At 44.2% G+C, this 16,069-nt stretch overlaps 1 protein-coding gene across 1 annotated transcript; it reads right to left on the bottom strand.

Moving 5' to 3' along the window:
- Nucleotides 1–951: 951 nt before the first annotated feature.
- Nucleotides 952–4,465, bottom strand: J3458_019566 (uncharacterized protein; the record flags this gene model as incomplete). The annotated part of the gene is made up of 7 exons (XM_066121563.1): nt 952–1,610; nt 1,668–2,545; nt 2,599–2,707; nt 2,770–3,370; nt 3,436–3,789; nt 3,867–4,251; nt 4,316–4,465. 7 exons carry the CDS (start codon nt 4,463–4,465, stop codon nt 1,040–1,042), a joined length of 3,048 nt encoding a protein of 1,015 aa, XP_065973177.1. The 3' UTR covers nt 952–1,039.
- Nucleotides 4,466–16,069: the final 11,604 nt, after the last annotated feature.

Genomic DNA, 16,069 nt, shown 5'->3' with positions numbered 1-16,069 from the left:
TCATGGCGGCGATAATTGGATCTGTGCTATCCGCAGTGGAATGAGGGGATTGTTGTGTTTTGCCAATACCGCGCGCAGTTAGATTGAGATATGGGCAACAAGTGCTCCACCAAATGCGTGTTTATGATAAAGGGGTTGTTTGCGCATGCGGCGAGCCGAAAGGAGGATGAAAATGAAAGGGAGGAGCACGGAGGAGCTTTGTCGTTGAAAGGAAGAAGCATGTCGACGTCACAGGTACCCCGCGAGACGCGTCACTTTAGTCCTGGGTTTCGGAGATTTTATGACTCGGGATTTTGTGTTTCATGATGGAGATTCGGGGCCAGTCTTCTTGTAGCTATGAATAGCTCTGGTCCATGTTGCAATTCCCCGCAACACACATGGCGGCCCAAGACCCCTGCAGATTGTGCATCATCCGTATTCTGGCATGCTCAAATACACGGAAGAATACATATGTATTTCAATGCGAATAAAACGACGGCCTGCTGCATCATGGCTTTCGATCGGCCATGGGCGCCAAGTTGGACAACCGCCTTTGCCTGACCAGCCTAGTCGCAATACAAACATGGCTATCGCACTCGCCGATGCATTGGCAAGAGACTTGGGCGCAGGTGGTACTTATTGTTCATGGTGGACCATCAGTTAACTACCCTGCTCTTGGTACATATGCAAATAACTCGCGAAGCTCAATGTCCGCTGCACAGTGCACCGGCCGGCAACAAGCTTGTCATAAGGTCTGATGCTTCCTCCTTCTCCAAATACACTGGAAACTGATATTATTAGTTCCTCTTACGAGTGACTAGGCACATGAGGAACTCAGGAAATTGAGTATGATGCAGCCTTGGTACCTTGGCATCCATTTGTCAGAATGAACCCGGCACGAGGACGTATCGTCGAGATGACGACAAGAAGCACTTTTGCGATTAACAATACTTTTTTGTTCAATTCAGCTTTCTCAGTCGTAAGACCGCAAAGTCCAGGCTAATTAATCTCACCAGACTATTCAAAAGCTAACCTCTTCGCGGATACTCGAGTCCATGCCTCAATTCGTGCCACTCAACACAGCTGCAATGGCGTCCAACTCCTTTTGCCAGGAATCCGAATCCACCGTGATACGAACAAACTTGTCCTTATTAGGCCCCTCTGCATCAACCAGGACCGATTGACCAAGTGTCATGGTTCCGGTATACAACTTATTCTTGAGCCCTTGGAGTAGTCCCGGTCCTGCGCTCCAAGACTCATTAGGATCTTCCCACACCTCCACTTTGAACTTTTTCTTCTCGCCAAAGAAAAAGTTCTTGGGGAGGAGCTTGTTTTTCATCGGCATGGGCTGCTTGGATGCCTCGGGAATGTCCGACAGACCGAGGATCAAGCCCTTGCCCAAGAGGTCATTGACTGCTTTGGGGAGGGGCTCAGAGAAGGAGACGTCGCTGGCGGAGAGATCGATATTGGGAGCCCGAACGAGCATGTGGCTGATGTGCTTCTGCTTCTCTGTACCGTAGAGATAGAACGGCATGAAATGGGCAGGGTAGTCCCTGTCTTGGTTGGCGGAATTCAGAGGCCGACTCTTGATGACTTTCTTAAAGGTCACTTCTCCAGCCTGAGCGTCAGATCTGTCTCCTGTTAGACGTGGTCTGTCAGACGATATGCGGGATGGGATTCGAACATACTCGTAGCCCTTTCTGTATATTTCCACGTCGAGCTTCACAAGCTCCCCTCTCTTGATTTGCATGGCAATGTCCTCCTTGATGTCTAATTTGTGACAAGATTTTAGAAAGATTACAGCAGAGGCATCATTCTCCACCAGGGAGCTGTAAGACCTGGCCAGTCGATTGTTCATCGTCGCCGAGAGAATAAGCTGCTGTCGTCGAGTCGCGCTGTTGAAATATGTCTGGAAGACTAGGAAAAAATCCGTGGTTTTCTCGAGAGCACGAGGCCCCTGCACGAGGAAGTGTACTGGGTGCTTGGGGGTGTTTCTTTCTCGGCACACCTTGACTTCCTCTTTGACCACCTTTTCGAATTTGTTCATGAGTTTCTCAACAAAGTCCATCTCGGTTGGGAAAGGGTTCATAACCACATTGCGCATCACAAAGAGCCCTTGGTCGCATTTCTCAACACCAATTCTCTCCATGAACGTCTGGGCGCATTTGCCGTAGTCGTCTGGCCCGAAATTGGTCGACGTCAAAAACATGGGGATTTTGGTTGGGTCAGTGTTGGCGGAAGTGACGGACAACCTGTCCGTGACTCTCTTCATCAAGTAGTTTGCTTCGTCTAGGTCATTGTTGAGGCTCTTGTCTTTATTTCGCCAGTTGATGGCAAATGCATTGATGTTGAGGTCCGACCCTAGCATCCGGAGCATGTTCACAGCTTCCGGTGACTTGATGATTTGCTGGTTGGACTTTCCTATGATGTTTGTGCGAATCCACTGTTTCTGCTTCTTCACCTCGTCTGAATCAAACTTCTTGGCGCCATTCTCTTCAGCGGGCAGCATATTGAAGGGGATGCAGGTGAAGAATTCATTGTCCATGGTGGCGTAATATGCAGAAAGCTGATAAAAATTAGCTTGGCGTTTGAGATTCCAAGGAGAGAATGGTATGTTACCCTGCCGCTGGTAAAGGCCGCTTCACCCAGCAGCATTCCGTAACCGCTGGGATTCAGACCGATGGTATGGTTCGAGAACCATGCCGACATTGCTGCTGCACCAGGCTTGCTGACGAGGAGAATAAAATCAGCAACGCCTCCCTTGATGGTTGCCGTTCAGAAACTACTTACCTTCCCTCAACGCCGTATATGCCGATGTTGTCAGATGATCCCTGCGAGAGGTAGGGGACGGACCAGGTTACCAAGTGTCGCAGTCTTCCATCTCGGTACACCAAGCTTCCTGCGGGATACGGAATGTAGCCGGCCTTATGGGGATCCACGGTAATCGAGTCGGCATGCTTCAGAGCCAAGAGATCTTCCTCGGATGTCTTCTTCAAACAGAGAGCGGGCACAAGCCTTTTGATATCAGAGGTTCCTTCTGCTGTGAAGGAAACATTGTCTTCTCCAGAAGCTGTCGCAATGTGCTTGGTTTCGACCGGACCATATTGTGTTCTGCGCAGCATGGTGGCAAAGTAGCCGCCCCAAGCTGCATCAGCGTGAATGAGAAAAGACAGACCATGTTTGTCCTGCAACTCCTTTCGCAGCTCTACGATCTTGGATAGTCTGTCCACAGCCCCTTCTTCGGTTGAGCCAATCACGGCGACAACTGCATATACAGGTGTCTGACTCTTGGCGCACTCCAGCAGTTTTTCCTCCAGCACCTGGAGGTCAACGCGGGCATCATTATCGACAGGAATGTTTATAATGGCTCCCGAGCCTAAACCAGTAATTGCTAACGGGGTCGATTAGCTCATTATCCTGTAGTCTGCTGTCTACATGGTATTGGGGTTGGCATACCTGCTCCTTTTGGCCACGAGTAGTGGTGCGTCGTTGAGATGAGATACTTGGCTTGCTTTTCCACCTTGAAGTACTTCTCGAGTGGTTCTCTACCAACGGTTTGGATATTATATGGCTTGTGCGCATCCTCTATGAACTTGCTCGAGATATCAAATTCGTCGCTGAGCTTCCTGGGAAGATCCAGAACAGTTTCAGGGCGGAGGTTGAGCAGTTCCCAAGTGCTCATTTCAACGAGGAGCTTTTCTTCAGCATCAGGCTTACAGGGCTTGACCTTGAACTTGTGGGCGACAAACTTGAGGTCTCCCTCTTTCATTGCCTGCACTAGAGCCAGGGGGTAGAATTTGAGATTTCGCGCTGTGTGCTGCAACTTTAGCATTGTTTCATCCTGAAAAGCCCAAAAGGAAGCAAGCGAAACTTCGGCGTGTACATACCAACCCACATGGATTCCAGATTCGCAACAGTGCCACCGGAGGTGATGTGACCCCAACCTACGGGGACGTTGGAGGATGGGGATTTTGGAATCTCCGTGTTGTAGCCAAATAGAGTGCACAGCTGTTGTCCAACCTTCAGCTCTACCAAGGTCGTGATTGGACTTGCTTCAAGTGCGACGTTGTTGGGATTATACAACATGGTCATGAAATACCCTAGCAATGCTGGCATGGTCAAGTCCATACACATATGGGCCTCGTACCGCGGCGACCAGAACGGCACGGAGTGCTCGCCCAAGAGCTGGGCGGCTTTGCGCACGGCATGGCTCAGATTATCTCTGATCTGCTGAAACTCTGGCGAGCGCCTGACTCTGGCAGTGATGAACTTCTATAGATAGTCGTTAGTGGGGGGAAATAAATCTCGTGAGTAGGTTTTTCTTTGGGCAAAGTACCTCATCCTCGGAGAAATAATTAAGCCTGGCCTCGAGCAGCTCATCCAAAATGGTGTTGATATTTGCTCTAAAGTCAGGCAGATTTGAACCCTTTGGGCCGATAAAATAAGAGAGAACAGCATTCTGCTCTTCTGAATCTTCTTGCGACATGTTGGCCACGCAATGAGTCCTCTAGACTAAACGATGCGTTATTGATATAGATTCGTTATCAACAGGCACGAACAACCACATCACGAAGTAAATGCATTAGCCAAGCTGCTTTATATTCATATCGGCACCACCTCATATATTTCTTTTTGGAGCAATAGAACAATGATTGATGATGACGGATGCAACCATAATTCTCCTCTTAACCCAAAGTGCATCTGACATCATGCGTTGCATTGCGAAGCGGTAAATGCGTCACTGGATATCCTACACTTTAACCCCTGTTTGATGAGCCACCCGTGACTTTATGGGGGTTATATAATTAATAAGAAATATAAGTTATAAAGAGGAGGTGGGGGGAGTAAGTACCTGATTTTGTAAGAGGAAAAATATAAGTGATCATGTTCTTTTCCAGGGTTCGCTAATATCCTTGCTTATTACTTAATAATAACCCATTTAATAACCTGTATTACTGATATAGTAGGGGCCCCTTACTCTATTCTCTATTAACCTTGTTAGTTCACGGGTGGTTAATCAAGCAGGGGTTAGATTGTACGTTGGACAACATCAATGACTTGATCGATGTTACCTCCATGCAGATTTATCACATTACTGAGGAGAACCTGCATATTGCGGGCCTTGTTCATGCAACGGAACGTGCTCCGCGTCACTGGGGGATATGCCATGTTGGACGGATGTAGCAACTTGCATATAAGTGCAGACAAAAGAACCAAGCTGAACGCCACCATGGACGGGGATGACGCTCCTTCAGCTGTGGTACTACCTCCCGATGTTTGTTGCATCATCAATACCGCAACTCATATATCTACTGACAAATATCAATCGGACCAGTTTGGATACCCCGGCCGGATCCGATAGTATGGACGAAAATTCTATCCTTCTGTATGTCGTACTTCCGTCCTTTCTTTACCCCGAGCCAGTATTAGACATGTCTACATGGTGCCCCTAGAAGAAATGTCCAAAATGGCAACATAGTCGGGGGTTGAAAGCCAATATAGTTACCAGACGCTCATATTGAGATTTATTATGAACCACATGTCCATTTTAGTGGACCACATGAGAATTTGCTTCCTCATACTGCAGTAGATCTCATATTATTCAAAGCTGCCGTTGCAAGCGGTAAAGACACTATTATAGGAAACTGCAGGGAAGCCGCAGACGTGAATCTCCCCGTCTCCGGTGAGGCATGAATAGGTGTACGGATGAGCCGTCTTGAAAAGGTCGCGCGACCTTCGTATGATGCAGCATTTCATACGTAGTTTTCATCATTGAACTTATTATTAAATAGAAAAGCCCTCAATTTAGATCAATAGAAGGAGCGAGTAATATAACTAGAATTTGGAACTAGAAACTAAATTTATCTTTTTTTATCTTTTACTTATTGTCCAAGACCTTGTTTTCAGTACTACAATACTCATCTCCACAGACTTGTTGACTATGCGTATTAAGGAAATCTCAATGTTCTAAGCGAGCTAAGTGTTGGCAGCCAACTGGCTCATGACCATTTACCAACCATCCTCTAGGCAGGTAGACGCGATTTTTGTACTCCCGCAAGCTTCTCTTTCGCATCTTCAAGCGAACAAACGAAACATAAATGCTAGTCGATATCGCCATCGAAAATGAAACCCCCACCACGACCTGACTCGTCGACCACTTCGTCACGCAACTTGTTCAATTCGCTGCTCATGGACTCTGAGCTGGCGTTTTCGCGAAGGCCTTCAAAATCAAATTGTTTCACATCTTCTTTAGTGATGAGAAAATTATATCGGTCCGCATCCTTATGCACAAGGCTCAGCTTGTGAAGTCATCAAGGCAGATTTACGGATACTCAGATCGTCGAGAGAGACGGAGCGTCTTTCGATCGTCTCCGGTACAAGGCCTATGACGCGCATTCTCGCGGACATGGTCGAGGAAGCTCGGGGCCAGACGCGAATCACCAAGCAGCTGATATGCCCTGGCTTCCTGTTCCATGAGAGGCAGCTCCCACTTAAATCGGGCGATTTTGGCGATTACGGTGGTGGACGATGAGGGAAAGTGCTAGGAAGGCTAGAATTTGTGACGGCTTCGAAAAGCATGGCCGTGACCTGCCCGGTCTTTTCCAATTCTAGGCAATCCAGCGGGGTATAATGGCACAAATTCTTGACGCTAGCTAATGGCTGATTTGAGATGGTCATTTTCAGCTCACCGCTGGCTTTGTCTCGTAAGATGTGGGCGACGGTCCATTCCTCGTTATAGGAAAGAGGGGGGAGAGAGTCGGGGAGATGAAAGTACGCCCCCGGGAAATGTTACAGGTGATATGACAAGATACTTGACTTGCTTCTAGCAGTCGATATTGGCTTTCAAAAGAACATTGTCCACTTCCATTGACAGGATTATATGTTTGAAAGCTTAGAGATGTGTCTACTTTTGATCATCTCTATGTTAACGGAGTGTAAGGGGGTATAGTTGCGGTTCAACTAGAGCGCGTTCTTTTTGTGATACTCTATTACTGGCGCAAGCGCTAGACACCCAAGGCGCCATGACAATTCATTGTCTAATAGTGTCACACGGATTAGGTTAAGCAAGGATTAAAAGCCCTTTATTACACAAAGAGATTACGAGAACTATAGGGCACACTAGGCACGGGCCGTTCCTTTTATGTATATAAGATAATCTCCCCTTACCCTTTAGCTTAAAGAAATTAAGGACCTTTAATATTCTATAAGATTATTATTAAATTAAGCTCTTTTACTTTAAGCTCTCTATTAAGCTCTTATTATAAATAATCTTATACCCTTAAAGATAAGCCTTTTATTTATAGTTACTTAACCTACTTTATAATATCTCTTAACCTCTTATTACTAATTCCCCTTTTATAAGTAAGGCCTTAAAGAAAGCCTTATAGGAATTATTATTAAAAGAATTATTATTATTCTTATCCCTAAAACGCTCTAGTATTATAAAAGCTCTTACTTAATTACCTTATACTCTTTAAAAAGTTTATAATAGTTTATCTTATAAAAGTATAAATACCTATTACTTCTTAAATTACTTCTTTACTTTCTTCTTAGTTAATACTATTATTAATTAAGATATTTATTATACTTTTAATAATAGTAATAAGAATTATAATCTTAAGTTAAGGGATTATTACTTTATACCTTTTAAATTTACTTAACTATTATTATTAAAGGTACTTAACCCGCTTATATTATTCTTCTCTTAAAATAAAGGAAAATACCTTACTTTAAAACCTTAAGCTAAGCTTTACCTTAAAGTTATAGTATCTATTAATCTAAGTTAAATAATTATTTATAACCCTTTTAGCTTTAAGGTAATTATAAGAGAAGCTTTTAACTTAACTTAAAATACTAAATTAATTAATTAATTTATAGTAATATATAATAATATTACTAGCTTAAACGTTTAATTAACTTAAGCTTATAAAGCTTTACGCTTATAAGCCTAATTCGTTAAAGCCTTTAACTATTATAACCTCTTAACTATTTAACGCTATTACTAAGAGATTTATAATAAATATTAAGAAGTTATTACTCTTATAAGGTAAGGTATTATAGTAGAAAGAGATAAGTTCGCTTAATTCTAATACGCTATAAAGAATATTACTTATTAATTTACTAGTAACGTGTATAGTTAAATTATTAAGTATATATAAAATAATACTAATAGAAAAACTATAATTATTAAAATATAAGAAGTATAAGCCTAGAATTTAATAGAAGTTTAAGCACTTTATTGAGAACTAGTAAGAACTTAATATAATATTAAAGGTTAAGCTATAAATAAAAATTAAGTTATTACTAACCTCTTAGCTTAATAATATATTAGCTCTTAAAACCCTAACGTTTATACCTAAGTATAACTTTAAGATATTCGTATTTTAGCTGAATTTATTATTAAGAATACTCTTAAGAAGTTTAAGATAAGTTAATCTATTAATATTAAAAGAACGCTAGGTAAGATTAGGCGAAAAGCTGCCTTAAACCGCCTAATCTTATCGCTTACCGCTACTATTTTATAAAGTATTAAAAGAAGTACCTTTACCCCGCTTTATTATAATAAGAATATGCTTTATACGGTATATATAAGAAATTCGCGGGATAGTTAACGCTACTCTTATTTCTTAAGACCTCTAATTCGTAGAGCCTCTTTAAACCCTAGCTATTTAAGTAACTCGTTTAGTAGTAAAGACAATTATTAGAATAGAAGGCCTAGTAAACCCCTTTTAGGTTCTTTAAGGCCCTTAAATTTAAGCTTAAGACCCTTTAATTAACTTAAATAAGTGAACTCTTTAGCTTATCTTATTAATTAAACCTATATTATAAAGGGGAATAACTTATTAAAGATCTTTAAGTTAGCTCTCTTTAATAAAAGATCTCCTATAAAGTTTTACTTTTAATAGATTAATATTATTATATATATTAACTCTTATACGCGTAACTTACTCTTTAATTAACTTAAAATTAATTAGGTAGAATTACTATTAGCTAATAAAGTAAAGACCTAGTATTAATAAAGAGCCTAATAATTATAAAGTCTTTAAGTAATAGACTATTAAAACGCGTATATTACCGCTATTTAAAAGAGATTTAAAGACGTCTTAAAAGTAGTTAATAACCTTAAGAAGCTTTTAAAGATTAAATACTCTAGGGATATCTTATAGTTTCTTATAAATATAATAGACTTAAATGAAATCGTTTATTAGACTAGCCTTACTCTTTAAACGTATATTATTAAAGTATTATTAGATAAAATAATTAAGTTAATTTACTTAAAAAGAGATAGTATATTACTTTTAAATAAAAAATACTTTAATACTATTATTAAAGTAAGCTAAATTTACGAGAATATATTAATAGACTCTAACTTAATTAAATTTACGGGAAAAGACACGCTTAATTTAACTTAAAAGCCCTTAAAATTAAGCTAGTTTAAAACTAATAGTTTTTAAAAACCTTTAGGTTTATTAAAGAAATCCTTAAAGAATTAAATTAAGAATAATAAGCCTAGTAAAGAAAAGAGATAAAAGTACCCTTAAAAAGCTCTTAAAGGGATTAATAAGACTCTTATTAAGAAAAGAAAGAAGGCTAGTAACTGCTATTAGCGTTATAAATGAGATAATTACTCTTTTACTTAATATTATACTAGTAAAGACAAAGAAGGTAATACCTTACTATTAGTCTCTTTTAAAATTACTAGTATTATAAAATCTAGTAATAATAAAAGAAAATCTAGTAAAGAGAAACTAAAGCTACTACTAGTAAAATAGCCTAAGATTAGTATAATCTTAGAAGATCTAGTAAAATATAATTACGTGTTACCCTTTAACTTTAATTTAGATTTTTAAAAGACCCCTATAAGTTATCCTATAAAAAAAGGTCTTTACCTTAAAATAAATCTAACGTAGCTTTATATTTAAAGAAGCTTTAACCTAATAAACCTTAAATTAAGCTATAATTAATAATTCCTATAACTTTAATTAAGTAAGAGAAAGAAATGCTAATTAAAGTTCTTCTTAATATTAATAGCTTCTTACCTATTATATCCCTAATATTAGCTTAAAAATTAGGGATTCTAATCTATAAGTAATATTAAAAGAAGACCTTATATAGATTTAATAATAAGCTTAATAACTCTAATAGCTACTATTATATAAGTCTTATTATTCTAAGATATTAAAAAGATTACTTTATAAGTGTAAACTTTAAGTCAAAAGCTATAGGGTTAAACTATAATATTATTCTTCTTTACTAGTAAATAAAGTAATACTAGCTAATAAAGCTTTAAGATAATAACCTAAATAAGATAAAGTTTACCTTAGAGTTTTATAGAAAGAACTACGTAAGCTTAAATTTACTAAGACCTACGTAAATAAAAAATCGTGTTATAGTAATAAAATTAATAGTATAAGTAGCTTTAAATATAGTATATAAGGAATTTAAGGAGTTTATTTCTATTATATTAGCTAAAGTAACTCTTTACCTTTTAGACTATTAATTATAGAATTATTAAATTAAACTAGTAAAAGGGAAATCTTTACTATAAGAACCTCTTTTTATTATATTTACCTAAGAACTTAAAGCTCTTTATTCTTAATTAAATAAAATACTTAAATTTAAATGAGTTAAAAAATCTAAAGCACCTTGTAGTATCTCTTTAATATTTATAGATAAGAAAAACCTAAAAGATCTACTTTAACTAGTTATTAACTATAAAGGTTTAAATAAAGTTATAGTACCTATTAGATACCTAGTACCACTTATTTATAAGCTTTAAGATCGCTTATAAGAAGCTAAAATACTACGCCACCCCTTGCACGTTAGAGCTGTGGGTGCAAGGGGTACGATCATCCGAAGGCTGGGAGTCCTTGGGCCAAGCAACTATTAAGCCATTACATTTAGCTAGCTATCTAGTTATGCAGAGCCGTGGTCTGACCTATATGGATTCCGTGTAAGGACCTGTCGTCTTCTATGCCGCTCATCCCTCATCTTCATCTTCATACCCTCTGGTGGAGACTCGTAAAACAGGTGACCACGATCAAAGGGCGCATCCAGCATCAAGCCCTGGAGCGTTTTTACGCGAGAGACAGCTACGTAGCTTAAACCAGTCTGAAAGTCCCGACAGGAGAGATCTGTCACGATGACATCTTCAGTGATGCTCTGCGACTTGTGAACCGTAATGGCGTAGCATACGATCAGGGGAAACTGCGTGCGAGTGCAGAGAGTGCTTCCGATGAGGAAGTCCCTGTCTACTGGGAGAATCGGGACAATCTTTCTGCCATCAGCGGTGGTCAGGAACACAGGTCCACTGTACTTGTCAAACTCCATCATGATAACACAGGGAGGGTCTTGGACTGGGTCAGCCCCCGGTGCCCAGCCGATATCGTAAACGGTACCGCGAGCGCCGTTGCAGAGACCAACTGGCTGCCAAAGGTTAGATGTCAGCATCAGACGGGCGCCAATGCATATAGGGATCTGCTTCGCAAGGTTGCCCGCCTTGTCATCAGGCGCCGCAGCCGCGCCAAGGCCGACATTCTTAGCCTTGACCTGAATGACTGGCCGGCCGAGGCGGTCGAGGTGGTAGTGGTTATATTCGTTCACCCTATCTTTCGTGGCGTATACTCGCAAGGCGTTGGCGAACCTGGCGACCTCCAGATCATCTAGCTTCGCCTGTACTCGACCGGAAAGGAGTTTCCAGGACTCGACTGACAGTTGGAGGAGCCGCAATTCCTCGAGAGCTGTGCGAAACGCCTTCTGATCGTCGCCCCGTTGCCGTTGGACAACCTTCAAGAAGACTGATTTATCGAAGCGTCTATATGCGTTCCTGCCTTTGATCTCCACTCCCTGCACCTCTTTATCGTAATAGAGCGGCTTCTGTAGCACGGGTGGAAGCTGGAAGAAGTCGCCAACCAGAAGGATGTTAAGACTACCAAAGAACTCCTCATTCCTACTCGGGAACGCCTCGCGCAGGCGGTCATCGATCCAAGAAAGCTGTCGCAGTCCCAGCATGCTCTTCTCATCGATGATCAGGTAGTTGATGTCCTTCAGCTTCTTCTGGAGCTGGGCCATGTCAGTGGGCGAGAGGGGCTTGAAGTCCTTGTTGATTGGAAGGTGTAACAGGGAGTGCAAAGTAGTGCCCGATATCTGATTTCCCGCGACGCCAGTGGGCGCGGCACGCCAAACAGGTGTCCCTCTCCCGGCAGCAGCGGCTTGGAGGTGCGCGGAGAGCAAATTAATGAGGTATGACTTCCCGGTACCACCTCCACCATCCACATGGAGCAGCAACTGAGAGGGTTCCTGATTCAGGAAGTGGTCCATCACAGTATCGTATACTAAGCGCTGATCCCGGTTTAGGGAATCTCGAGCTTCCAAGGGCTGATGATCCACATCAAGGTCAAGGCGGTTTGCCGCCTTGCGTTGCTTCCAGTAGTCGCCCTTGAGAATACCGTCATCAGTATACCGTCCAACGTGAGGGGTCCAATCATAATTGATGTCGATGTCTCGGCGGCCGAGCATGTCGATATCCTCTTCCTCCAGCGGGCGGTCGGGAAGCATGCGGGCGAGTTCATGCCAGTCTTCATCCACAATGGGCTCTTCATGGACCTCAAGCTCAAATTCGTCGTCCTCAGCCCTCAATTCATTTGTATCTGGCTCCCCATAATGATCGTCCGCATGGGTGTCACGGTGCTGCTCTCTGCAAAACCTGTACGCAGCCGCGAAGGAATCGAACCGCTGCCCGCCCACGGTGAGCAACTCCTCTGGAGAGCGATGCGGATGAGCCATCATCAATTTAACACGGCAGAAGTCACCAAACTGGGGAGATGCCTCCACGGACCTGTATCGAGGAAAGTAAGACAGGACTCTCTTCTTCGCGTTGGCAGCGAGTCTCCTCCACGTCTTGAGATTATACGATTGCAGGTACTCGAGGTAAGTTGCATCCTCGTGCTGGTCATTTCTCTCGAGATACCTCCTGTAGCTGCCGACGGTCTCGTTGACATCTTCATCCACGCGATACGAACGTGCATGTTGCTCCAAAGGACGGCAGTCGACAGAGACCACCATCCGCGTGCCTTCCTGCAGAGGAATGTTAAGGAGAAGATGGGAAATCTCCTGCGCCGAGTAATCTCTCTCGGCAATCAGCTTATTCATCAGGCGAGAGGAGAAGGATAATAGCGGCTGAAGGTGTGCCGTGTGCGGCAAAACCTGGTCTGCAAGCTTACAGTAAGGCTCAGTCTTCTTCTCAGATTTGCTGCAATACTTGGCAGCGTACGTAATAACCGCCTGTAGGCTGGTGCAAGGAGATATGTCGATATTGGCTAGCCAGCCTAGTATAATGGCGGGATTGAAGTGATTCATGAGGTTGTCATTCCGCGCCGCCTCGAAGACATAGTACGACTTGCCTTCCTTCCTGATCACTGCGGCCAGCTCCCGCAAGGCACGAGGAAAGTCAAAACGACACTCCCGCTCTGGATTGGCCGCATTGGCCGCCTCGATATCTGCAGCAGCGCCTTCCATATCCCTCGCCAGATCAACGGTTCTCTTCCTTACGCGTAAGCAGTATGTGGTATTGCATCTGTGGCGCTGGCAGCGGTTGACGATTTGTGAGAGACGCAGGAATGTCAGTTCTGTACTCAGTGGATCTACGCTCAGGGGGTTACCCTCACCCTGGGGCATAGTCCTAGTCGGCTCAGGATTAATGGCAGTGATGTGGAATCCCCACGTGCGTGCAAAAACATCACGAGCGGCTTCATCCACCATGTCGACTCTTGGGCAATTCTCCATCCAGTACAGGCCATGGTTGTGCGGACTGCCACGCCCTTGCCATTCATACCGATCCCAGTAATCCGTAATGTTGAACTTCTTGCTTAACACGATATCTCGAAAGAAACAGTATCGGCGGTAGAAATGGAAAGCAGCAATGTGAGGATTCTGACGCAAAAGTTGGCGCGAGAGACCCATCCTCTCGGACTCGGACGCAGCCAGCCATTCATCATATCGGGGCATGTGCTGGTAGAGACTCCGCCAGTGTAAATCTGCCGGGCTGAATGTGATGAATGCACCAGGACATCCAAGGTTGTAGGCATAGGCCTCGAGGTCCTGCCTCTTCCTGTTCCAGAAGGGGCGCGTGCCGCGAATAGGTACCGCATGTCTTGTGATTGAGTTGATTAGCACCTGCGCCTCAGGGTCCTCGCTGTGCTCCAGTGCCTGAACAAGCTGCTCCCGTGTGAGCGGTTCATGACTACCATCGTGTTGCTTCACGAAGAATTTGGACCGTGCACGGGCCTGTGACCGCATCAGAGTATTGAAGGCGACGAAGCGGAAGGTCGGGTGGCGTGCAAAACGCCCGTCATGCCAGCGCATCGCGTGCTCGATGTAGTCCTTGTAGTCGATTGACCGTAGCCGAGGCTCAACAAAGTCGGCTCTCCCGTCAGGAAAGAGGCAGGGAAAAGCTAAGGAGAGTAGGGCATGAGAGCGATTGAACTCATTAATGGGTGTGCGCCGTATATTCGGAAGCTGCAGCTCGTGCTGCACCTGCTCCTGGAAGCTTGTGGAAAGCCTTGGTTCAGCTTCTGGTTCTCCGGCAAGAATAGACCGCAGAGCATCGAGCTCCGTGTCCTTGGCCAAAAGGTCCGGCACCGCAGCCTCGTCCTCCAGGTCCGGTTCTGCCTCCTCATCTTCCTCGGGTCCAACTTCGGCAGCCTCCACCTGGCTCTGGGGGATGTCGTCCAGGACATTGCCATCTTGAGGCAATTGACTCAGCCGCTCTTCGTCGATGACGATGCATCGATAGCCAGGATGATGGCGCCGGAGGTAGTTAAGCCATATGGCAACTGGCTGGCGGCGTACACGGAACTGGCGGGTGAATTGCCGGCTAAGGTTTGCATGGGACGACGTATTGGAAGGACGGAGTAATACAGTGTTCAACTCCCGCGGCAAAAGCGGGAGTTGGTTGTACACCAAGCCAACCTCGCGGAGAAAGTGAACAACATGTCCCCGATATTTGTACTGCTGGCCCCGCACAAGCATAATATTCACGTGGACGTGAACACGGCCTATTAAAGACTCTTCAGTAGGTGTAAGCTGAGGCAATTGAGTCGGTACGGAGCCAAAATCCAACTGGTTGTCCACAGAGAAGAAGTACGGCTCTTCAGGGCCGCGTTTATCATCCTTTCGACAGCAACGCGCACAAATGCCATCAGAATCGATCTTCATCTGGAACCAACGCTCTTGACATCGACCACAAAATTGCATTTGGTCATTGTCCAGCTTTGTCCAGAACTCACGGAGGATTGCTTTATCACGACAGGTCAAGGCGCAAGCGTCCAGGTCCCCATTCCACACCGGATCTTGTGCGTGAAATACGGCCGATTCTTCAGGTGGAATCATCACTGGACTCCGGTACCGTCGTGGCGGCCCCGACGATCGAGTTTGCCTTTGAGATTTTTTTGGCCGCCCTCCTGTACCAGGGGCAGGACCACGGCGAGCACGGCGACGAGGCCCTGACTTTCTGGAAGGCTGCCGCGAGCAATAGCGAAGAGGGCTTTCGTCCAAGGCATTGCTATTATCGTTCCCGTCTTCGTCCCCTAGATCGGAATCAGACTCTACCCCTAGGTGTTCGAGGTACTTCCGTGGTCGAGCAGGTGAAAGCAGCAAGTTGAAATAGTCCTCGACGTCAACATCAGATTCAGAGAACTGTCCCCTGTCATCCGCTTCCTTGGTCATTCCATCCCCATCTGGGAGCTCATTTGCCTGTAGTCGATCTTGACTCCCAGCTACGTTCCGTGGTTAGCTTGAACAAACTGCCGGGACCACAGCACAAGGATACCTTCTCCAGGACCATCAGAACCTTCAAAGACGCCGAGTTGAGAGATTGTGGGAGTTAGTGACACAGCCTCCCCTGCACGGCGTCGTGAACGATGGTCGCGCCGAATAGTGGCCTGCTTGGCCCTGGCGCCGGCCTTGGAGGCATCATCTTGCGAGTCCTTCCCGCCCTTGTGGAACCTAACAGCCAGGTAAGAGTAGTCCACACCAGTCGTGCTGCTTCGGACAGTAGATGGATCAGAATGTGAGGCGACAGGATCGGTCG

The sequence above is a fragment of the Metarhizium acridum genome (genome assembly GCF_019434415.1).
Source record: "Metarhizium acridum strain ARSEF 324 chromosome Unknown scaffold_568, whole genome shotgun sequence".
Lineage (NCBI taxonomy): Eukaryota > Fungi > Ascomycota > Sordariomycetes > Hypocreales > Clavicipitaceae > Metarhizium > Metarhizium acridum.
This window is presented reverse-complemented; position numbering and strand designations above follow the sequence as displayed.